Here is a 25,171-nt window from a genome sequence, read left to right on the forward strand (position 1 = left end):
CCCACTTCAAACATTCAAGACAGATCAACCAAAACCCCTACAATTTATATTCCAGAAAGATCTGCTTGCTTTCTTCCTGACAAGCAGAAGTAGAAAAGCTCAGTAGAATAAAGTCCAGGGAACAGTTCACCAGAAGATACAATGTCACATTCTCAAGGGGTCCTAGCAAAAACCTCTACTTGTAAGTGCAGAGTACTAAAAGGCAGCACAATTACAGAGAAAAAAATCTTGTATCCTTGTGAATAGTTTTCTAGAACATAATTAAAACAGAAAGTGTTGAATAAGCAAAGATTATCAAGTCTACAATGGAGCTACAATACCATCAATATATCTTAGCCTGATTTTCTACATATCTCTATGGATACCAACAGACTAGGCTGGTGCCAAGAGGATGCAGTGGTTTTACTTAAAATACAAGCAATGGCCCTTCTTTTTTCGTACTAATGAATCAACAGGATAATTCTGGAATTCATTAGTGAAGAACACTAACCAATCCAACATAATAGCTTTACTTCCTCTGCAAAACACTTCAGAAAATATCTAAATGAATATGGAAATGCATCTTTCTGTGGCAAATTGTTCATTATTGAATCATTATCAACTCTTGTTAGACAAAATTTCTCTCTTTTGCAATGTACAAGATCATTAAAATGTTTGAGAGCTCCATCATGAAAGACAGTGGCACTTTATAATCCTCTATCTCTTCAGGCAAATATGCTTACGGCTGAACATAATACACAAAATAACAACATCCCCTTGACACACAATTCTTTCTTTTAATAGTGCTCTTAAGTGTTGACAGCAATGGTGAAATATGTTGTTGCTCTTTTTTTTTTTTTAATAGTTCTTAACTATTTCAGTCATGAAAAAAATGTTGGGAAGGGATGTGTTTCTTAGACCTTCAGCATGGTAACCCAGACAATCTACCGTGCCTATTAGCCCAGTGGGATATTTCCTACAAATTCATCAAGTTCATGTTCTTAGCCTCCACCTCTGACAATCACAGAATAATCAATCAACACATAAAATATCACCTAGAGTAATTAGGATGAAGAAATTGAGATTTTTCATTCTGTCTATGGGAATATACCCACAATTTGATATTAACAAACTCTGTAACTTTTTTTTTTTCCTGAAAAGCTTAAGACAACATCTCATTTTTCTTTCCAATAACAAAGAGCCATAAACACAGGCATTGGCACTACACAGAAAACTACTTTTTTATGTAGCTGTTATCATTCCTCTCTCCAAACTTTCAGCATCAGCTTAGGATACTCTGCAAAAATTCTTTATATGAAAGTATGATATACAAACCTACATCCTATACTACAAGTAAAATTAATATAATTTTAATATATTTTACTATCACAAGCCAAAAAGCCCCAGGTGGATTACATTTAAAGGTTAGAGTTTTGAAGTGTACATTTCTTTGAGACACATTCTGAAAACTTTCTTAATTCTTTGCTGCATATAGCAGTAAATGAAATACTATTACTCCAACAAAATAAATTCCCTAAGAACTGTTAGCCATAAAGCATCACAAAACTATTCCAGTTCACAGCTGCTTTGGCTAAGTGACTGACACATACACATCTAGCAATTAATTAATTCTCTCTACAAAACAATCTCAATGGAGGCTTATTCTCAAAACGGTATTAATGATGTAATTCTATTCTGTCTAATGGAATCACCTAGCAATTTCTTCACTAAAACTGAAAAACTAAGTAGATTTAGTTACACCAATTATTTTCTTCATATATTTAAAGGCATATATTGTTTAGAAATTGGATGGCTCAAAATGAAAGCATGAGCCAATAGTCTGCCTTCGGTAATAAATATTAAACATTGTTATATATGTTTGTAAAATAAAACTAGTATCAGCTACAAAGCCTAGAGCCATTCCATACATGCTACAAATCAAAATACAGGAGAAGCAATTGAAGTAACTTGTCTTTTTAGTCCCTTGTATTTAAAAAAAGACTACATAATTGAAACAGTATTGGGGTGAAGCTCTACTCTGCTTTATTAAAATTAACTAAGGGAAACTACATTTTAGCTTTACTGTCTTCAGATATAAGTATCATGGACCAACTGCCATGTACTCTCTCTAAGCAAAGACTACAGAGACAGTAATTTTAAAATTACATATTTTAGGGTTCAGACATGAAGATTTAAACAAAATTCTCTTTTCAGCAGTAGCTGTGCTTTGTCTGCCTCTATTTCAGAGAAAATTAAAGTAGTAAACAAAGACTGAGCAAAGTAGAAAGATTTCCAAAAGAAATTGCAGACCACCAGGATTTGGATTTAGGTAATCCACTTAGATTACCATGGCTATGTCTTAAAAGGACAATACTGAGATCACAAAATAGGTCATGTCTACAAGACTCAGAACATAAGTGAAACAATGCCTAACATACAAATTCAGAACAAACATTCAGAGTAATCTCTAAGTTTAAGATACAAGAAAAAAAAAAAAAACCTTGTTCCAAGATCATATGTTGCCAAACAACAAGTATTTTGCAAACAACATTTTTACACTCCAAGCTGGAACAGGGAGAAGAGTTTCAAACATTACCATGAATACATTAACATGTTTCAGATAACACAAAAGCACTGCCGATGAAGAAAAAGCTTTTGATACCTCAGCCCAGAATATAATACACATTTTGCTTGATTGTTTCTCCAATTTCAAAAGCAGAAAATGCTAGACAACCACAAGCCCAGAAGTAGGAACTACATTTGCCCAGAAAAATAGGAGTTTGCATCTATTAGAAGTTAAAACTTGTCCAAGAAAACAAATACAAAAGAAATTGTAAAATTAAAAATAAGAGGCAAGTCATCAAATGACAACTGGAGAAAAGCCTCAAGTATATTGGTAGGTAGTTCAGGAATCCATAGTGTCCGAAAAACATTTCCTTTTTAAATGCACAAATTAAAAATTGCTATAGATGTCTTGCCAGCAAAAGTTAAGGAAAATTCAGCTTTAAAATAATTTAGAATTTACAAGGCATATGTAAAAATCAAATAAAAACACAGCAGTTCTTTAGATCAACTCCAGAAAATCTGTGTGATTACTTCTAAAAAGTCCTGGACAATGGCCTTTATGAGGGATTTGCCCAACATAAAAAGATTTCAATAGGAAAGTCAGTGTTGCTGCAGAAACAGAGCAACTTCCAGATGCTTGACATGTCAGGCCTAGACAAGGAAATGAAAAATGTCTCTTTCTGACCAAAGAGGCTTTGAGGGGTTACTCGTAAAGAATTACCTACTTACCCATCAGATTTGAGTTCATGAAAGGTGTCGGGGACAATCCTTCATGGGGCCCTAATCGACTGTCATTCAAGTGATCACTGTAATGAGGACTGTCTGCAAAACCCTAGAGAAAAAAAAAGACCAGAGTATTAAACAGATTATTTGGCAGCCCTGCTAATTGAGTGTAATGACACTTTCCTAATTAAATGTGCGGAGTCACAATTGGTCATTAATCACAAAAGTTGGCTTTCGTGTCTATCTCACAGAAATTACTCCCTACCCACATTTTTCTTCCTCTCACTCTTTTATTTCTCCCCCATCAAAAAGAAACCACGTAATTTCCTAATAAGCAGTGTCCTTAAGGACAATATTTCTAAAAATTGAATAGTACAGAGGTATTTTGATATTTGAATCCTCTTAGCATTATGTCACTAACCACTGAAAAGAGTAAAATTAGTCTGAAGAACTCACAGCTGGGTTGTTGGGATTTTTTCCCCTAAGGTTTCTGTTTGCATTAATAAAACAACACAGTAAGTCAGGAAGAGTCACTGACATTAGGAAAAATGTTAGTGCAATTGGGAAGAAAAAAAATCCATTTCCCCTTGCAGCCTGCTTTTATTGTAACAGATTAATAGGCATTTTGACACTATCACACTACTAAACAGCACTGCTGCCTGACAAAAAGTTCACTTCCAATTAGTGATTAAATAAACAACTTTGTCACCTGATTTTCAGACAAACATTCAAACTGAAATACTCTTCTGCACTTCTCCAGCATTATGTATAGCCAACTTGGCAGGCTTGGAGTGACCCTTATACAGTCAGGAAACACTGGCTTATTGAAACTTTGCATCAAAAGTACAGAGACAGAAAACACAGAAGTTCGAAGATGCACGTATTATTAACCCCATTACTTAAAATTCTCTTTTGGACATTTCAGAATGTTTTCAGCTTTTCCATATAAAGGTATAAATATGGTATTTGCAATTCAGACTGATCAGATGTGCTCTAAATAATTTATTCTACACCAAAACATGACAGATATGGCACTCGAAATTGTGCCTCCCTTGTAGCCATAGTTTTGAAAAGTATTTTGTAAATCTAATCTTAGAATTCCCACTTAGTCAATTCTTTAAGTCTGGTAAGAGAAACCTAAAGCTCAGGCCTAATTAGGGGAGGGAGGAAAATTGTTCAGTTACCAGAAACCATCCCAAGTGCCCTGGGACTTTAAAATCATCAATCACTGAACATTTATCATTTTTTCAGACCGCAGGCTCACATTCAAGACAACCTTAATGGGGCTGAAACAGGCCTCACTATCTCAGCAAGTGCTGTCAGTTCTACCAAAGGGCCAGTAACTGAGGGCTAAATAACTGTCAAATCACTACCCCTGCTTACGGATGCATGTCACAACTCTAGCTGCTATTCAGCTTTAGGAGTAATCTTCTGGGAGTCCCAACTCCCAGATGAATCTTTGGCTGACTTTATCTACTTCAGAATCGGTGATACACATGTGATAGGCATTCAGAAACAATCTCAGTGACATTTACAACTTGGTTATGACCACAAGGGTGTCCTCTGGTAATCGTGACCTAGCCCAGTCTGTCAGACAAGCAGGGTGTAGCAGCAGCTGCTGAGGAAACGGAGTTGCTCCTAGCTAAGGTCACCACATGTGGTTTATTTTTGTGATGAAATGAAACAAAAATTACATCTGCTGAATAAATAATGAAAGAAAAATGTGCAAATAGAAGACCAAAAAAATAAAGCTCCTAAGTACATAGCTTCCTATTTGGCTCTGCTTACACTTGTTGTTGTGGGTTTTTCTAAAGCCTTTTTTCCTTCAGACAATACATCAACTAGATTTTATTTTTAAAAAAAGAAACTAGGAAGGGCAGTACCAATGATAAAGGAGAATCCAGATCTCAGACATTCATGAAGTGGCCCCTAGATCAGCCACAGAAACTAAAATCTTCAAGATAACTTTATTTACAAAGTAAAATACGAAACTACCAAAAATATAACAGGAGTAAGACTCATTTCATACACTGTTACACATCATGCAACACAATCTACTTAATGCATAGAATCAATAAAGCTCCAGCCCAAGTAAATACTACATACTCCTGCCTTAAATAAATGGGCTGGAGAACTGGGTGGATAGTTTACACAGAAAGGAATGTACTACTGTCAGAATTCCTTCAAATAATACTTTGCATATTGTTCTCTTCCTATGCCCTCTCAGTTTTCAGAATGCAGTTGTGTCCAATTACCACAGCATCAAAGTTGTATTTTTACACTACTAGACAAATCAACTACTGAATCCACTGAAAAAAAGCTCCAGAAAGTTCTTCAACAACACAAAAGCCACAGAAAACAGAACATTTGCTATACAGGTGGGGGCTGGAATGTATTAAGGCATATGCAGGCACTTGAAATAGAATTTTTTTTTTCCGAATTTAAATTCAATTTCTAACTAAAACTAATTGTATCAGGCATTTAATTCTTTCATTACAGAATTTACACTAGTGCAAAGTGTAACTTCTCTCAGCCTTCAACTACAGTGAACCTACAAAAAGAGGTCTTAACATGGCCACCATCCTTGACACCAGTTATTCAGAGTCTTAGTAATGAGTTATGGATTATCAGCTCAAGCAGCCGAGTTTTGTTTGGGATTAGAAACCCTGGGCTGATTCCCACATATAACTCTCCCATACTAAATGAATACGAAATAACCACAAACACACACAGTTTTCATTTAACAAACTTCTTTTGCACTTCACAAAAGCAAAGTAAGCAAAACCAGAAGAGCTTCAAGGACAGTGATTTAAATTACAGTTACTTCAGAGCATTCTTCACATTTAAGCTGTATTTCATATAATACTGCATTCCTGATACCATTCCTTGCTTTTACATCTATATTATTAACTTACATAACAAACAGCATAAAGTTCTACTGGTAAGAGCTGTCATAGGTGAATCATAGATGAAAACTTAGAAGCTTCCCATAGCTTCTGAAAACTAGTGGAAGCTTCTAGTTGTACAAAGTGTATTTAACAAATATGATAGTGCAAATTGACAATGCATGTTTACTGCTTAAAAAATGCAGTTGAGATCCTTAAAAAGACTGTCCGCAACACCAGTAAAGAACAGTGGTGCATCCCACCTGCATGACAGAGTACCAAAGAACAAACACCATCAGCTGGCATCTGACCTCACCATGGCAAAAGCAACAGAAGGTGGTGGGAAGGACAGATATAGTTTCTATCAGGGCCCCTTTTCAAATCTCTATTTTAAAGAAGGTCCGATAATATATATTGCCAAATTTCATTCCTTCTTTCTGAGGAAGGAAGGAAACTTCAGTTCACAGGAATTTTGAAGACTACTCTCTGAAAGGAGACTGACTTGGTCATAGCTAGATTGATACAGGCTCCAAGCAGAAACAGGAGCTAAATAATTGTGCCAACAACTATCCTCTCTCATAGGAAGAACTATCTGATCGTACACAGTTCTGACTTGACTTTACTGGCAGGGGCTGGTGATGTTATTCTTTGACCACAGGTGGGCTTTCAAAGCCCTTTGGAGGATTGCCACATACTGTTACCTGCAAGGCAAGTTTGACATAGAAAGGCTGTAAGGAGACATCCCACGCTGAGTACACATCACTACTTCTGCCACCTTTGCTCCCCAGCAAACGTACCAATGGATTAGAACCCATGAGAGTGCACTGTTTGAATATTTAGCAAATAATCGGCAAAAAAGTCCCTTATCCCAAGCTATCTCCTACAAAAGTCCCTGGGATAGATGAAAATCAGACCTAGTTGTGGCTCATAATGGAGCTGCCAGATCAATAAGTGGGTATTTGCATTTTAGCAACTTACAATATGGCCTTTAAAGTTAAAGCACTAAAATGTCACTAAAATGAAGTTTGATGTGGCTACAGACCAAAGGATAAAATTTCATCAATGCTGCTTCCTATTTCTCAAGTTCTATGGTTTGGCTAGCCTTGGCTACCAGTTACTGTTTAAAACTCAGGAATACTGAGATCCCTTCCAAGCTAAATTTAGCTATTATCATATGAATCAGGCAACAGTCATCTAAATGACTAATGTGTAAATGAATGACAGTGGATCTACTGCTGAAATCCACTTTATTTTGGATTACCTGCCTCTCCAAACTAATCTGAGATTTCTAAAGACAAACAAGAGGGAATAAACACAAGGGGGAGAGGCAGAAAGATGCAAAGACCCAGAGAGACTGACTGCACCCAGGACCATCGTGATGAGTCACTGACTGCAAATTAGCCAAGAGGCTCTAGGCAATAGCCATACCAAGGTGTCCTAGCTAACTTAAAAGATTATGGATTATGTGATCATGTATGTTTCCAGAAATAAATCTTTTTGTTTTGGAAAGAGCATTTTCAGTCATTGAGTCTATGTATCTGCCAACGGCTCCTACAGGAAAGACCACAGAGCCAAAATCTGACTGGGTTTGTTGAACACAAAGATAAGGAAGAAGCTTGCAGAAATGAAGGTAAACTAAAAAAAAATCCATATTATTCCTTTATGCCTTGAGGATCACATATGCTACATTAGTTTATCTTAACTGAACAACAAGAAACATTGCATTGACACAGGTCATGGTGTAACTCCATTTAAATCACCTAGTCTTGCAGCAAACTGGCATTACGATCAAAAACTAAAATGAGAAGCAGTTTCTTCAACGATCAAACCTTTTCTAACATGACCAATAACAAACACACCCAGCAATCTGCTTTTCTCTGGTGTAACAGTACCAACATCCTCCATAAGGACAACGCACAAGTCTGTCACAGGTCAAAGAGAAAATTACCTTAGTTTTCCAACAAGGAAAAATGCCAGGGTGGGAATGGAGCAGATGGATGATGATGGGAGACTCCCGACACTCCTTAGACTATTTCATCCATATTATTATCAGCTGCCTGCTATAATCCAAGAGCTAAGAGATCAAGCTGAAGACCTGTCCGCTGTGCCAGGAAACAGACACCTCTCCCCTCTGCAGGCCCTGCCTGTGCCATCATCTCCCAGCCAGCTGAGAATAGGCAGTACTTTCCACCCTATCTCACTTCATTGTACAAGAAACTTGTTTAACACTTATCAAACAGAGGAATGAATGCAGCTGGCTGATGGAGATCACACAACTGCACCAGAAACAAGGAGTTGTACACTTTTGAGTTTTAATTATTATTCCCATTCATTATTAGCGAGTTTTAACCTTACACTACAATATCCTAAAGTCATAAATTTAGCTTTATATGTTTCTTGGTAACCTGCTACACATGGGGGAAAAAAACGGAGCTATCACTACCACAGATTTCAGGTCCTATTGGGAAGTCAAGAGAGCTTTCACAAGCACTCTCCAAGTGTCACCATAAGTTAGGTGCTTTGTAACAGAGCTCCAAAAATATTCATTAGCTTATTTCCACATATCAAGTTGAAATGGATGAAAACTACGTATGCAGAAACGGAATATGAGAACAAGTGAAAACATGTCTTGTTTATTTTTAACCTGGTAGAGTTTTGGAAGGGGGAAGGGGACATAACACATTGAGCAAGGAATCTATTTTGAAATAATCACCATTTGTTTCCAGCTCTAAATCCATTTCTAGGAAGTTAACTCAGTGAACGGTAAATCTGATTTTAAATAGCTAAACCCAGTGGCCAGTTACACCTCTCAGCTCTTGTGAGATAAGTATCAACACAATACATAATGGGACCGTCCCCAGACCACACTGAAAACTAATTGTGAACAGATTCAACTATGATAGGTAGTTACAACCAAAACTAAACACCAAAAGAAAAAAAACCCAGTTCTCCAATACAGCTCATAAGACTGAAACCAGATTTTTCTATCTCTTACCTAAGCTATAAACCAGGAAATTAAATAATACAAGTACAGCCAACATACTAAAAAGAAATGCTTAAAGATAATACTTAGAAACCTAACTAAAGCATTCATAACTTAAATACCAGAATTTGCTTTAAAACGTGCTGCCTGTAATCAAATTACAAAGTAAGCTGCACTTGTGAAAGTGTCCTGTGCACTGAATATGGGATACTTAATTTTGGCTTTGATTTTGCACTGAATCATCTGCTTATAGAATACATCAGGAAAAGCAATTAACCAGCAGAACCACAAAACAAGCTCCCTCCCCCGCAAAAAGAAAAACCAGAGGACAAAAAGGACACAAATACAACAGACTTGATAACACTTACTGTATTTCTGTGTCCCTCTTGTCTTGTTTTGCTATTTAACAGCTTCCTTTCTTGTTATGTACCTGAGATTAAGAGGTATAAAATACTATTTCAAAACCTGCTATCTCATTACTATTTTTGATGACTTTGCAAGTTAAAAGCACTACTGGTGGTAGGGGCAGAAAAAAGAGTTTGGGCACATAAGATTTTTGGGTTCCAATTCTATCCTGAGCATTTTACATCCAACAGAGGGTATAACCTGTTGACTGATGGTACCCAAACCATCTAAATCTATGCTGGGAGACAATGAAAATGCCCACAGTTAAGATTCTGGAAGAAAAAAAAAACCTCAGCTAACTTATGCTAAACTTTAACAGTTAAAATTATTATGTGTGTATATATATAAAAAAGGCTACACAGCAAGGAAACCTCTTATGAAAACTATTTTTAGATTTCCTTGATTTGGAGACAGCAATCTAAACAGATAAAACTACCCTGCTCCTTTTATTGCAAAGGCATGTTACAGCAAAATCAAAACCACGGAAGAAAACCTTGCTTCATGAAGTAAAAGCAATCATTAGCCACACCACACTAAAAACTATGGTAGAAAAAGTGTCATTAAAAATGTTTATCCCAAAAAAGTGATTATACCATTTTGCTTATGAGCATAAATTATAACTCCCAAATGAAGTGGGAAAGCTAAAAAGTTAAGAAGCACCTCACAGCAGGAACCCAAAACTTTCAAGTGCTATAGGGCAATATATTATTGTGCAGCAAACACACTACTTGGTTCAAACACCTCAGAATTTACTTCAAAGAGCTCAGTAGAGCAAGGCTTTCAAAAAGCAGCTCTGCAGTCCTCTGCAATAAACACTAAAAGCCAGCTACCCCTCTAATGCAAGGGATTACGAACACACGCAAAAATATCTCTAGCTCTGTATCACACAGATAAGGGATGAACTTGCATATGTTAACCAGGAGATACTCACTAAAAAAAACACCACTTTTGCACATAGAGAAGTAAAAGCAAGATCTGAGAGTTGAAGAGAAATAAAGTACCATAAGAGACAGAAAATTCTGATAAGGACCTCAGCACGTTGCAGAATTCTGGACTTGCTAACAACCATTCCTGAATTATTCCTCTAAAAAAATAAAAGATAAAGCTTTCCTACTTTTTCCCCGCATAACAAATATATCTTCTAACTATTCACTGGTCTAACAAAACATCTGATCTATGCAAAAGAGATTCTGCACACCTAAGTCACTAATGTCTCAATTCGTACCTTTTCAAATTGAAGATAGTCACAGCCAATTCTCATACAAATACCCTCTGCTCTTTCATTGTTAGAACAATCTTCAATATTACTAGGTAATGAAAAATCAAGGCTCTTATATGAGGTTTTCTCAAGCTTGTAGTGCTTCTCAGCCTCCAATGTTAGTTAAAAACACCACTGAAGTAAGAGTATTTTAGCTTTCAATAAGGTATTACCAAAGAGTCTTAAAAAAATGAACTGCTATGGGATATGAAAGAAGGATCTTTTGTGAATTAATTATTCATCAAAAAGATTAAAATACATAAACATCCTGGCCCAAGCATAGGTATATACGTCCAGTTTTCACAGTGAAAAGAAGTTACCAATGTGTTTTCCCCACATCCCCCAAAAAATCTACTCAAACATTCTTTAACAATTCCATAAATGTATCAGAGAGTAGGTGAACAAAAAACATAGTACATTTTGATAACAAAATTAATTATAAAAATCATTCTAACTAAATGTTAGTGCAGAGTTGCAAAGCAAGTTCTCCACGAAACTGGCAATAAAACAGCAGATAAAATTTGCTGTAAATAAAACAAACAAAAAAATGTTTAAAAACTTCATGTCATAACAATGTGGTAACTACTGTACAATATAAGAAAAAACATCTTACTATTTTTCTACAATGTTGGAAACAATATTACTTTAGAGCTCAGTGACTGTCAAAAAATGCCAAACTTAGTAATGGGTAAGAAGGGAACAGGGAATGAAAGTACCATTATGTCATAGCATCGATGGTTTACGCTCTTCTTCACTAATGCATGCAGCTGTAATCACCCAAACCCTCAAGTCACACAGAAAAAAAGAAAGATTCAGAGAATGGCACTACGAGCTAACCACAGGTTAGAAGTTACTCTACAAGCAGAGGCCAATAGGTTACAATTCTCCAGTTTGTCTGAGAGGAGGAGAGACATACAAGTGGCATGTGAATTAAATTAATAAATAAAGTGTGAAGTACATCAGTAACAATCAATCATTACTATTCAGAACACAGGCACACTGTGGAAATCAGTGAAATCACTGGTCTGCACACATAAAAGAAAAACAGAAGTATTTTTGCTAGAAAATGCTTCTAACTCTTGCCAAAACTGTAATCGAAATCAGAAAAATTCACAACTTGCAGAGAACGAGTCCACTAATAGCGATAAAGAAAATGTCCCAAAGGTCAGCTCTGTCCAGGAAATCTCCTAAGCCTCTAAGTGCTGGGCTTTGCCAGGACAGCATGACAGTAAAGGTGGCAAACTGTTTACCCTATACTTACACTCTTCCCTTAAACATCATTGCTGGACACGATCGGACCACCTACACTGACCTGAACAGACCTTGGGCAGGAGCTGGAAAAGGAGTGGAAACAAAGATCTCCTTTAGCCAGTATTCCACCATCTTATTTAACCAGCCTTTAACATGTATCACCTGTAACTATCAACAAATTCCAATTCTGTTTATTTGAAAATTGCTTATCTTTACGTGCCTTTGGAAATCCCAGCCAATACTGGTCTAACAATTTAAACTCTTAAATAATTTGGTCACTGTATTGTGACCTTTAAAGGAAAATTCCAATAGTCAGCTGCATGCGGGGGGGGGGGAAATCACACAAAAAATGAAAAGAATAAGTGGTACCTCTTGAGATTTCAACTTTTCTATGTCTGTGGAGAGGTCTGAGCTTTTTCCATGAAGACTGCCATTTTCCTGTAAACAGGCAAGTTGTAAGAACAATTAGGAGAAGGATAACATTCTATATTGAAATTACGGAGGAAAGCACTGGATTTTGAAGTTGAACATGTAAGACAATAGCAACTTATTTAAACTCTGTTAATCTTCACAAGGAATAACCTAGGAATGTAAAAGGCTAAGTGTACCATTTGCCATGGCTCCTAAGAAATTTTGATCTATACTCCTACAAAATGGACCCACACACACATCAGCTCTTCCGCTGAGTTGTGTGATCTGGCAGGATATGAAGCAGCAGTCAGAATTTGTCCATGCAAACTTTACTTAGACTGGTAGAAAAAGTCCAGTGCTTTTGCAGTTATTTCAATGCAGATGAATTAATTTCTGCCTTTTTAACCATTACCAATTCTATGCAGATAGTATATTTTTCTAGTGTTCATCACTTCTTTGGGTAAAACACAGAAGTGGAGTTTTCCTGTAAATGGAATACAGTTATCTTTAAAAGAAAACTGTTATCATTTAAATGCCATCCCAGACAACCATTCTTCACAGCTTCATGTAGGGCCTCTAAAGAAAGGTGGGGTTTTGCCCCTCCCACTATAAATTTTTTAGGTGTACTGAAGACCTGGGGAAAGGTCTGTATTCATCAACCAAGTCCTCTGATTTCCTCTGGATAACCACATCAATTCTGCATAATACTTATTCCAACCCTCCGGGACAGGCCTTCCTCATGCCTCAGTGCATGAAGATATGCTACATAATGCATGGAGAAGAACATGCTTTGTAATGTTTCAAAACCCAGCACCAGAGACAGATGCCTTCTAAGACAACCCAACCACATCAGGCTCTCAGGAAAATCTAAACCTACCAACATCCACTACCTGGTCAGTGACCCTGCTGGGAACTGATGCTTCAGGAATGGGAAGCCAAGAGTTCGTGGCTAAATTGACCCCATGGAGAAATTTTACAGGCAGTGTAATGTCACATGCTGTGCTAACATGAGACTTGCTCTTAAATTTGTATCACTTCGCAGAGTTTCCAAGAATAAAGTTCATATAGGAAGACATTTGTAAAAATATTTAACTAGTAATAATCTTTCACTAGAATTCAGGGCTATTGGGGTGGTTTTTCCTCCCCCACGTGATTTCTGCTGCTTTTAGGAAAAAAAAAAAAAAGCCCTATCAAAGTGAAGGTAACTTTACCACCTCAATACTGCAGGAACAAATTAATATTTTTTTACAGAGAGATGGCAAAACATACAAAAAATTGCTTTGGGAGAGAGAGGGAAAAGGTGAACCCAATTATTTAATTCTTGGTTTATAAATCAATAAATTTTGTGTGCAAGTAATCAGTCTTCTCCTGTTCTAAATTTTATACCAATGAACACAAAACCATCCTATAAAATAATTCAATTCAGCCACTAATACAAGTAGGGAAATAAATCTATACATCAGTGTTTTCAAAGTCCCTAAATTTCTGAAAAAATCCTATAGCATTAATTGTCAATCCTCTAAAACTGAGCATACTTGTAATGTATTTATCATGAATTAATATGTATCTACTTAAACAAAAAAAATATCTTTCAAAAAAACCCACCAACAACAAAAAACCAAAACCAATCCATCAGAAGTCATAAATAATCGGTGTTTCAGAACGAGCTCTCAGTATCATCTCAAATCACTAGCACGTAAGACAAAAATTCTCTGCACTTAGCCAGCAGATGAAGAAATACTTCAATAACATTCTGGGGATAGAGTCCATCAACTTTTAACAATATATTCAATTTGGCTTGAGTCCAACTGACTTTAGCTGAAACTGTCCTAACAAATTATTATTCATCAAGAACTGTTTGCTGGGGGATAATTTTGGGGTTTTCTGGGTTTTTTGTTTTTCTGGGGGTTTTTTTTGTTGTTTTTGTTTGTTTGTTTTTTAAATATAAACTATTTTAAGTCCTCCTTTATTACCAACTTCAGCATATAACGGTGTAATATGTGGAGGGTTCGATTCTTGACCAGTGTTTCCTAATAATGACCTTCAATTATAGTAGGAAAAAAACAAACCGAAAACAAAACCACAAAAAAAAACCCCAAAATAAAAAGAGAGGGGGAAACACACCAGGCACCCTGACTTCTTTACATTATTGGAATGTATTAGCTGGCTGATTAAAAAGAGTGTTATTTATAAAGCCACACCACTGATGAATCCTAAGCTCAAATTCCAGTTAGGTGAGCTTAATTCATGATCGGTTAAAACCAATCAGCAACATCATAACTGAGTGTCAAAACACCAAACACAATAAGAATACAGGTAATTTACAGCTACCTAATAAGGTTCCATTTCAAATGTAGGAAAGGCATCTAAAAGCTGGGTTTCTCAAATTATTCAGGGTGTTTTAAAATAATGCCTAACTCGTATGTTGCACAGAAATACTTCTGCAACCCATAAAATTGTTCTATATTTTTATTATAATTTATTTACCAAAGATTAATGGAAAAATTAGGACTCCATAATACACCTTTCTAACGTTCTCTTCCAAAGTCAGACAGAGGCTTTAACAACATCCAGTGGGCTGGACAAGACCTTGCAGCCTACCCACTTGATTCTCCAGCAAGAGAAAGCTGCAAAGATGCAAGAGCCAACACAGATCTCTGGCTCAAGGGTACTGAAATCTGAACAGAACTAGGCTCCCCATCAGTCACACTGCATATTTCTAGTAATTAATTCACTAGGTACTTAGCTCATTGGCTTTTTAGAGAGTACATATTCATAAATAGAAAATTGAGTAGATGAAAGGGAATGTGATTAACTAAAGGGAAAGCTTGCTTTTGACTATTGGGGTTTATAAAGACAATGCTATTTTAGGATATTAGATACTATCCAAAATCTTTAGCTCAATATACAGGATGGATGATGCTGCAATGGGAACAGGAGGAAGGTATTTCAAAAGAGAAGCCTCTCTCCAAAATCATGACACAGCACATACTACAGCTGGCTAACATTAATGGAGAGGCAAACATTCCCCACCCCTTGTAATGTGAGCTCCATTTTCAATTTCTGACTGTAAGATAAATAAAACACATGCTCACCATTCAAGCATACAGTTCTGTACAGTTTATTGTCATAAATTCTTAATATATTTTTTAGCCATACAAATCTGAACGGCTCTGGCAGCATACCAGAGTCACCAAAGTCTCCAAAAGATGCTAATCTGTATTTAAAGGAGCTGACCCTTCAAAAACGTTGCCAAATCATCTGCTGATTTTCACTGTACATTCCCATAAACTTTTACTCTGAATTATTACATGGGAACCTTACCCTTGAAGATTCATATGAAGGACTTGGCTGACCGCTTGTTCCCCAGGACGTGGCACCTGTTCGCTCATCCATACCTAGCAATAAAAAGAAAAACACAGACCTGTAAGAAAAGACAGCAAAAGCATCATGTTGTCTGATGCAGCCTGAAAGCAAGTTCATCCGCTTCCACACACTAAAAGCAAAATCATCTGCTTCTGTATACTTATAGCAATATTTCTAAAAACAAAACTCAAGATTCCGTGTTAACGAAGCTGGCTACAAAGCAACCTACTCATTTGGACACCTGCAGCTGATGAAAACAGGAGCATAAAAAGTCAAGAAGATTTGCCAATCTGCAACGCCTGCCCTACCCAATCCATAAGAAATTAGCATGAGTAATAAAACAAGCACACAAAGTTAGCCTGAGTTTTTGCACAGCCTGATTTCTCCTGCATCTTAAGCACTGAATATTGCAGCACATAACTGTGAAACATATACTTGGTTCTTTACTCTTTGCTCTCAGATCTTGCTTAAGAACTGTAAAATGTGCAAAATTATTTCCCCTACTTGGTCTTTACACAACATGCAAGATATTTTAGCATGAGGGGGAAAAAAGGCAAGGCAGACTGGTTATATTTCAATGGCTTAAAAAAACCAAACCACAAAACAAACCACAGAGACTCATGGTGTCTGCCCTGCTAGAGGAAGAATCTTTTTTTAACTCTGTAACGGTTCTTCTAGAATCAGTTCCCCTTATGCAAATCCAGGTTACAGCTCAAAAGAGAAAGGGGAAGGAAAAGATAGAGAGACCTTTAAACTCAGTATCAGAATATAAATCCCATGTATTATCTAGCCAACAATTAGAAATATTGCTGTCATCATCCTGTCCAATTACTTTCTATTCAGCATTAATTGGGTCAAAGGATCTTTAAACTACATTCCAAAATAATTGCATGAGTAACTGAATTCCTACAGTCTATTCATTAATATAGGATAAGATTACTACTGTAGTGATTAGGTTCCTGATTATCGGTATCACAAGATACATTTTTTAATGGGTGGAACATTTAAGCCTAAATGGCAGACTTCAGACTTCCAGCCTACAAAACATAACTCATTAGTTTCCTGTTACCCAAACGTCACACATAACGAGGTTTGATATAAAGCATAAATTCTTTATGTGATGCATAAACTATTTATGAAGCTTTATAATGTAATAATTTATAAATAAGAACTAAGTGTCACCATTTATAAGTAAGAGCTGAGTGCAAGTTACTCCATACAATCACTCCTAAACTCCAGCTTTACATTGCAACTATAAAATTTTTGTGCAGATACCTCAGACTGGCCATGCTACAAAATAAAATACAAAGAACTATTGTAAATAACTACCCACAGAGTAAGAGCATGCTAATAATTCTACCCACAGAGTAAGAGCATGCTAATAATTATTTCCTTAAGAACTGTGTTTTGTGAAGCTACAAAATCCTGTCTTGACAGACTGGAGAAGGCATGTTAAAGTACAGAAAACCCAGATAAAAACTAGAGACACTTTTTATGTACTGCAGGAAAGATCCTCAAGGCTGGAGAATGCTCTTTGAAAATGCAAAACCACCACTATATTATGCCAACAGTTTGTGGAAGTTTACTGCATTTTGCAGCTGACAGCATCGTTGTTATTTCATTGTAACTGATCCAGGAGCTGAGTAAAAAGTCGTGGCTGGCACTGACAAAGGCAAAAGTAATCTTTTGGCACAACTGACTCTTTTCTGCCAGAAACAACAGCCCTAGTAATCCAGTGATTATCATAACAAGTCTTCCATTGCTTTAGTTTCAAAGCAGACATATAGAAGAAGGAGGGGGAAGATTAAAAAAGAAAATCTATCTTACTGTAAGAAAAAGTCTTCAGGAAAGTCTAAGGTGCAGTACATGATACCAACCCAATTCAGAAATATGTTAGTAAATAACGGTTATGCATAGAGTACTTAGATGCATGACCCCCGCTCAGTAGAACATATTATTCATTTAAAACTTTGCATCAGTGGGACATAAGGACTTACATTATGGTTCTGCTAAATCAGCACATGTATAACTAAAAATGAAAGTATTTTAATTCTACCATTTCAATTATGCAAATAAATTGTTTAAAGAAACGTCTCTAAACCAAAATGAAACAGCTTAAGATGGGGAGGAAAACTAGTTTTTAAATACTTCCAGAGTCCTTCCTTATAAAAAAGCCCTGTACAGTTAGAGTAGTCGGGAGTCTCAACACACTTCCTTTTTTCTACCAGGTGTCCTATTCCTTTTCACACAGTAATTTTTTTGTTCTTAAAAGCCCATCCAGACCTACCCTTAAGTCAGAATTTGCACACAAGGCATGTGAATTCACATTTTAGATGCTCCTCGAAGGCTACTAGGAAGAATTTTCATACAATGCACACTCTTGATTTACTGCTGCCTGACATCTGGATTTGACTTAGACTTATGGTGCTCAAGGAATCTGTTCTGGATTGTACACTCACATTTTTCCCACCAATGAGAGATTAAAAACAACCAAATGCTGTAAGAGACAAAGATCCAAACAAACCCTGGATCACAAGCAACCAACCAAACGTTGGATCACAATCCAGACAAACTGTGGGCACAAACAAGCAACTCAAATACAAACAAAAGCAAACAAATACAGCCAGGCAAAGGTACATTAATGGGCCATGAGCATAAAATATATCCTCCAGGCAGGAGGAGAGCCTGAAGCAGGGAACCCACAGTGAAGAAGAACACAAGAGTCATCTATACTAATACATTCAATAAAGTCTCCCAGCAAGTGTCATCAACAGGGTTCAAGCATTTTCCTGGGAAACACAAAACAGAATGGAAGAACTAGAGGGATCATCACCTTCACATAAACCCTCCCACAAGGAAACACAATGTCCAATTCCAGTATCCACTAATTCATCACGGATGTTAAATGCACAGGAAAGCTGTGACAGTATGGAGAGCCCTGAGAGACCTGCCGCACAGGGAAAGGCTAGAGAATCTCAATCTGTTTCGGCAATGCAAAAAAAGGGGGAAATTTGATAACTGTTACAAAGGTCTAACAACACAGACATATGCACTTGGGCAGGCAGAAGTGTAACAAGGTTCTACCCCCACTTCCTCACTTCCTTTTTTTGATTCGTATTGAGGATGGAAAGTAGCTGAAGACTCATGAGTTTATTTCATAGTTCTCAACGGAAATCAGCTACTTCTATAGCAGACAGCCCATCGGTTACCCAGGGAATAACTCAGTAAGTCTGATGGTTGTTGAAGAGGATTCAGCTGGCAGTCTGTGTCTGATCTGGATCCCACAGCACCTCCACAGCACTTCCCACTGCTGTGGCAGGAAGGATGGGCAGGACATTGCCCTAACCACACAGGCCACATCCAGGACCTCAGTCAGGCTGCAGGAAAGGCTGAACCCTTCCTCACTCACCGTGGGAGGATCAGGCCAAGCTGTCACAAGAATGCTTTCTGGCTTTATACACTGACTTCTAAAAAGGCTTTGCTTAAAGTCACTTTAAGATGGTGCTGTGAGCACTTAAAGCTCTTCTAGAAGAAAAGCTGAAGAAACCTGTTGCCTCATTATTTTAACATATGTATTCATTCTGAAGAAACACGTCCAAGCATTCATCTAATAAAAAAATTGGATCTTACAATAAAACTGAAATTAAAGTTGTTGTTCTTGCTGGTATAAGACACAGACAACCATATTTAAAAGTTATTTCAGGAGATAAAGGCTCTGATGTTAGTGTAAACAAGATAATATACTTTATAGGGTTACCATCTGCTATGATGTTCAACAAATAAATGATTTGACCAAAAAAATCACATTGTAGATTGTTATACTAGATACTCAAGGTATGAGTTTCTATCTTTTATAGCTTCTTTATCCAATTTTGTTTCAGAGTAATGATCCTTCAGATAAGATTCAACAACTGAAATCAATTGTAAAAAAAAAACCAACAAACACCACAACCTGGAGAACAAACCACAACACTGTTGATTGTATTTTGCATCTTAGGTACCCAAACAAATCAATCTACCATTAGGCCCTATATTGCAACAGTCTATTTTGAAGTATGATACAAATTATTACCTAAGATTATATTTTAGATCTAGACTTTATACTAAAGGGATGCAAAGAGAAATATTTGATGGAGAAATACTATTTCAATTAAAGACTTTAAATATCAATAGGTTAAGACTAGTTCTCAGCCTTCTCTTGTTGACTCAAAACAGAAAATATTTCTCATTATATAGTAGACTTAGTATTTTTAATAACACAAGAAAATAAATTATATTCTAAGGAAGTACCTGAAATTTACAATTCAGAGTAACAAGTAAAGACAAACTACAGCTCCACATGAAATCCAGGCAACCTATTAACAGTCTAACCCCTTCAGATGAATCATTACAATTAGGTAAAACACAAATGACTTTCATTTCAAACTATACAAGTAGAGGGCTTTCTCCCCACCCACCCCCAAAGGAAAGGCAAGGAAAAGTACTTCAAACATGAAAAAACAAACAAACAAAAAAAACCACAACACAACAATGAAAAAAAGAAATCTAGAAACTTCAAACCTCACTCTACAGAGTTTCTTGGAGAACACCCTGATTGCCTTCCAGCATACAGATACACAGTTCCTCCTGTACCTCCAGATGAAAAAGGAAAGTTCCTCTCTAGTAACAGAACTACTGATTGGAGGCACCAGTGGGAGTAGCAGAACAGTATCACTTTTTGTGCCTTTTGATCCAGAGAAGATTAATGGAAGTGCTATGGATATGTCACAGAAACACTATCTTGAGCAGAGTTATCTGGTTCAAACTCTGGACTGCACAATTCCTTCAGGAATCTTTCTGAGATAACATTATTCAATTGCACGATGCTGTTCACTCCTCCCTGTATTGAAAAAAGGAGTCACAGACTGAATGTTTCATTCATCATGTGGTCTAAAAGTGAGATTTCTCCTGGGTCAACTGCTAGTTTCAATAGTCTTCCCCACCTGCCCAGTCAGGTTTATAATCACAGAGCAGAGGCTGATAACTCCCAGCCCACAATGGCAGAGATTTAAAAGCGTAACGAAGCACTGCAGGGATGGAAGATGCCCTGAGTAGGCATCGGTTGTCTCAATTATTACCCATAAAACACTAGCTTCCATTTGAATATTTTTCTTTGCAAAGATTGGCTTGTAAAAATCTGTTTCAAATATCAACAGTGGTTATTAAGAGTAGTAAATAAATTAATTTGCATTTTGGAAACATTGTTTATCTTGTAGAAACCCAGAGCACGATTATCTGATGTAGGAAATAATAAATATCCACCGTGCCAGTTATTGTGGAACAGGCAATAAGAGAAGCTATACAAAGTTAATCTCTATCCCTAGAATAAGCAATTACAATTAAACCTTCAGTAAAACAAAATTATTCAAATGGGAGGAATGTACAGCAAGCACACATCTTGCCTGGTCAATGACCAAAATTAGACCAAAATTAGCATTGATAGGTGTTAAAAATTAGTTGCAATGTAAAACCTATCAGCAAATTGAATTCTCTCTTTATGGAAAGCTGTTTAAAAATTATACTTTCGTACAGAAAACTATTTGCAAAAGCAGTATTTTCTCAGGTCAGAATATAACATCAGGGTGTACGCTTGAACTTTTTCTAATACAACAAAATACTTGTATCATATAAAGTCAGAAGAAAATTGAAAAAATAATCATGCTGGTTCAGGAAAACTGCTGAAAAGCTTTGATTTAACAGTGTCTATTAACATCAAAAGCCAGTACCAGTAATACAGTTCCTGTATAGCTATCAAGTATGTTTTAGATTTATTTCCACTCATTATCTAAATACAATTTGCTATTAAAATAATAATAAAAAAGCAACTACTACTTTTAACTTAATTTCAGAAACAATCCTATTCATTTCTTGTAATAAGGCCCATGTATCCCCCAAGAACATTAGGTTATTCATTCCTGCAATAGCAGAGCTCTTACAGAAATGTCACAAGTTGCCTGGGTCTCTCTCCTCATCTTCTCTGCTTCCTAGAGTCTAAATCACATCACCAAACACACCAAGGGACCTAGCATGACCTGGAGGAAAGCATATTTATAATACCAGAGCACTAAGGAGTAAAGCTAACCTTTGCACCTGAAAAAAAAAAAAACTTCCTTTTATTAATATTGTTACTCCTTCGACTTCCAAGTTAAGATTCTAAAAGAAAAATTAAAGTGTTAATCTCTATGGATCATATCCTATATATAAATAATATCTTACATGTGTGCACACAGAGCATATTTTGAAACCTCCCTCATTATAAATATGAATAAAGCAACTCAGCTTGTAGATCAAGCCTCTAGCAGGGGTACAACCCAGAGCTTTTATTCACATGCAAACACACAGACAGGTAAACTGCTATTAAATTTGATCATGCTGCTTATTCTCCTCTCTGATTTGAGCCATGAAGTATCAGATTGAACAGCTCTAACAAGCAAGTCTCAACCCTACAATATTAGCTATCATAATAATCCATTCTACTGGCAAATTTTCCTGTGGTTACTTCAGTTATGACTCAACAGCTTTAATTAACCACACGCTTTTTTTAAAAAAAATAATATATATATATATATATATAGACACACACACACACATATGTTTATATATACACACACCAAATCGAAGCCAGTGTCACAAGACTGCACACACCAGGCCAAAAATATTCAAATATAGCTCATATAGTCAACAGCTACTGTTACCAACTGTATTACAACAGTACAGAAAACTACCAATTCAGGCACCAGAAAAAAAGACAAGCTAAGTTACAGTGTGGAACTAAGGTGCTAACCCTCATAAGCAAAGAAAACACTGCAAGTGTGACAGCTTTTCTAACAGTGTGTCCAAATAGGCTAAGAAAAAGCACTTTCAGTCATTTACTGTATAACGAGGTGTCCAGTGCACTTTGACTCTTGAAAACAAATTCCAATATTATCCTGAGGTCAGGATCCTTTCATGGTGTTGATGATTGTCATGCATCTTTATACACATATAATTAAAATTATCCAATTGAGCAAATTAAAAATACTTTATTGCTATTTAGATGACCATTAATGCATAAACACTCAAACATTTTAAAGAAAAAGAGACTCTCTGAGATACCAAGCAGCTGAAGAGCAGAGGAAAAAAAAAAGAACAACAACAACAACAAATTTGTGAGAAACATCACTTACGCTGAATTTCTGAGTGAACCAAAGGAGAAATAAAGAATCAGACAAAACCTTGCATCTTAGTGAGCCAGAATGTTGAGCTCTAAGTATAGCATCCAGTATAGCCAAGGAAATGACAGTGCAATTTAATGTTTGCACTTTTATGATTGGAAACTAAGATATCTACAGATATACAGGTCAAGATCACAGAAGTCAAAGTTTGATTTTCAGAAGATCTAGACCAAGCCATTTTCTAAAAGCATGTGGAAGAAAACCCTATACTTTGCTAAGGTACACACAGTACCTCTGCATCAGATTCTACGCTACTCTATGCTAATGAAGCATTAAGTCTATCTATTAAAAGCAGCACGGCATCTCATATTGTAACAATACACCAACTTCTTACATTTTTCATAAAACAAAGTACATAGAATACAAATACATTTGAGGTTTTCCCATTTACCTCTGGACAGGCATATCTTGAAAAAGATTTCTTACTATTACTTTTTCTAAAGAGCACATCTAACAGACTCACCCACAGGACTGAACTCTCACTACTGAACAAAACAGAAGTTACACATCAAGGGTTGTGTGAACATAAGTTCTTCATGAGAGATTTCTAGCTCTTTCAGTTCTGCTAGGGAAAAGTGTCTATTATATTAAAATGTGAGCATTAAACATCTTTTAACTCTAAAACAAGGTTTATCTGGTCAGTATTTAAACAGGGAAGAATGCTTAATGGATAAATGCAATCACTGCACATCTGTTCATCTAAGCCAGAGATGTGGTAGGCTTGCTCTAAGTCACATGTGAAAAAACAATAGAATAAATACACCAAATGTTGACTTAGGCAATCATTACTACCTGGTTTACTTATCTCTCTCCTCTTTTGCCAAAAATCAAGAAACAACCCTCCATACTTCTTCATTTTCATCCAAGAAAGAAGCTTTTGCAAGGTTAGGGCTTCGACATCTGCCCTGAAGCACAATCAAGTTCCCTGCTCTTTTGTCCAAGGGAAAGATAGCATCCATTCTCTCAGCAAAAAAGCTGCCTAGAGTAAAGCATGTTTTCTTCTATTATTTTAGGCATGGAGAATAAGAAGAAATAAAATGTTTAAGATAAACTATTAAAAACTTTCAAGGAGCATCACTACATGCATTTATGCAGTTGAGCACTTGAGCTGATGGAAGGTAGCTTTAGCCTGCAGTACCAAGCATTACATTTTCCAGTCTGCATTTTGTACTAACTAGCACTTCCCCCTAAGCTAGCTGGAATGTAGTAAAGCTCCTGCCAGATGTTCTCCTTTTGCAGTGGTCCAAAACCAACAGTTCTCAATAATTCCATTACTTCCAAAAATCATAGCCAGAATCCAGTCTGAACAAACGATGGAGATCTGGCACAGCCTGTGCTGCCAGCAGGGTCCTCAGACACCTTAAGAAAACCCAACAAACCCAAACACACTGAAAAAAACGAGAAACCTTCATTTCCTCAACATTGAGGTATTTCTTCTAGCCACTTCTTTGACAAAGATTTTATTGGTATTTTTGAGCCTCATTCTCAAAGCAAGAAATTGTGACATTCTCTGTCAAAGGAGAGAAATCTATCTTTAAATTTCCCAGATATCATTGTATCTGCCCAAACATTTGCTGAACCAGGCTTCTTGCTGCCTGGGCTGTTAGCTGCCTGCTGAGTCAGGCAGGCAGGCTTTGTGTTGACAGCTCCCTTAGCATGAGTGGCAGTAAATGATGGTGTGCCCACAATGCTGGAAAGCTGATATGATACTGTTCAGACTCCTACATCGACAAACGAGGTGGAAGGAAGATTGCTGCCTGATGTTAATGGGCTTTGCACTAACACACAGCACTACTACTGCAGCAATCAAGATGTCTGAGGAAGCCCAGTTTACCTGCAATCCCCCAAAATATTTGTTTCTGTTTGTTAGGCGCTTCTAACTCCTTCCCTTTATTTAAAAGAAAGGCTGTTCCTCCCATTGAACCCAGATGTTTCACCACCGGTCACTAAAGTAATAAGTGAATATACCTGTATTCACTAGTTTCTTCCTTCATAACCCAAAGGTACTAGCTGACCTACTAATTTCTGCAGCATTTCAGAATCACCTGAATTTTAACATTATTCTGCCAGTGTTGTCCTTGTTGATACATCT

General features: G+C 36.6%; 1 protein-coding gene across 8 annotated transcripts in view; it reads right to left on the minus strand.

The window, feature by feature from the left end:
• TCF12 (transcription factor 12) overlaps positions 1 to 25,171 on the minus strand; it is a 162,498-nt gene that overhangs the window by 103,374 nt on the left and 33,953 nt on the right. For all 8 annotated transcript variants that reach the window (XM_051629004.1, XM_051629002.1, XM_051629001.1 and 5 more), the window contains exons 4-6: positions 15,785 to 15,858; positions 12,419 to 12,487; positions 3,274 to 3,376 (exon numbers count right to left, since the gene is read on the minus strand). In XM_051629004.1, coding sequence (XP_051484964.1) covers positions 3,274 to 3,376; positions 12,419 to 12,487; positions 15,785 to 15,858 — 246 coding nt within the window. The remainder of the gene's footprint in view (positions 1 to 3,273; positions 3,377 to 12,418; positions 12,488 to 15,784; positions 15,859 to 25,171) is intronic.

This window comes from Apus apus, chromosome 10, assembly GCF_020740795.1.
Source record: "Apus apus isolate bApuApu2 chromosome 10, bApuApu2.pri.cur, whole genome shotgun sequence".
In the NCBI taxonomy this organism is placed as follows: domain Eukaryota; kingdom Metazoa; phylum Chordata; class Aves; order Apodiformes; family Apodidae; genus Apus; species Apus apus.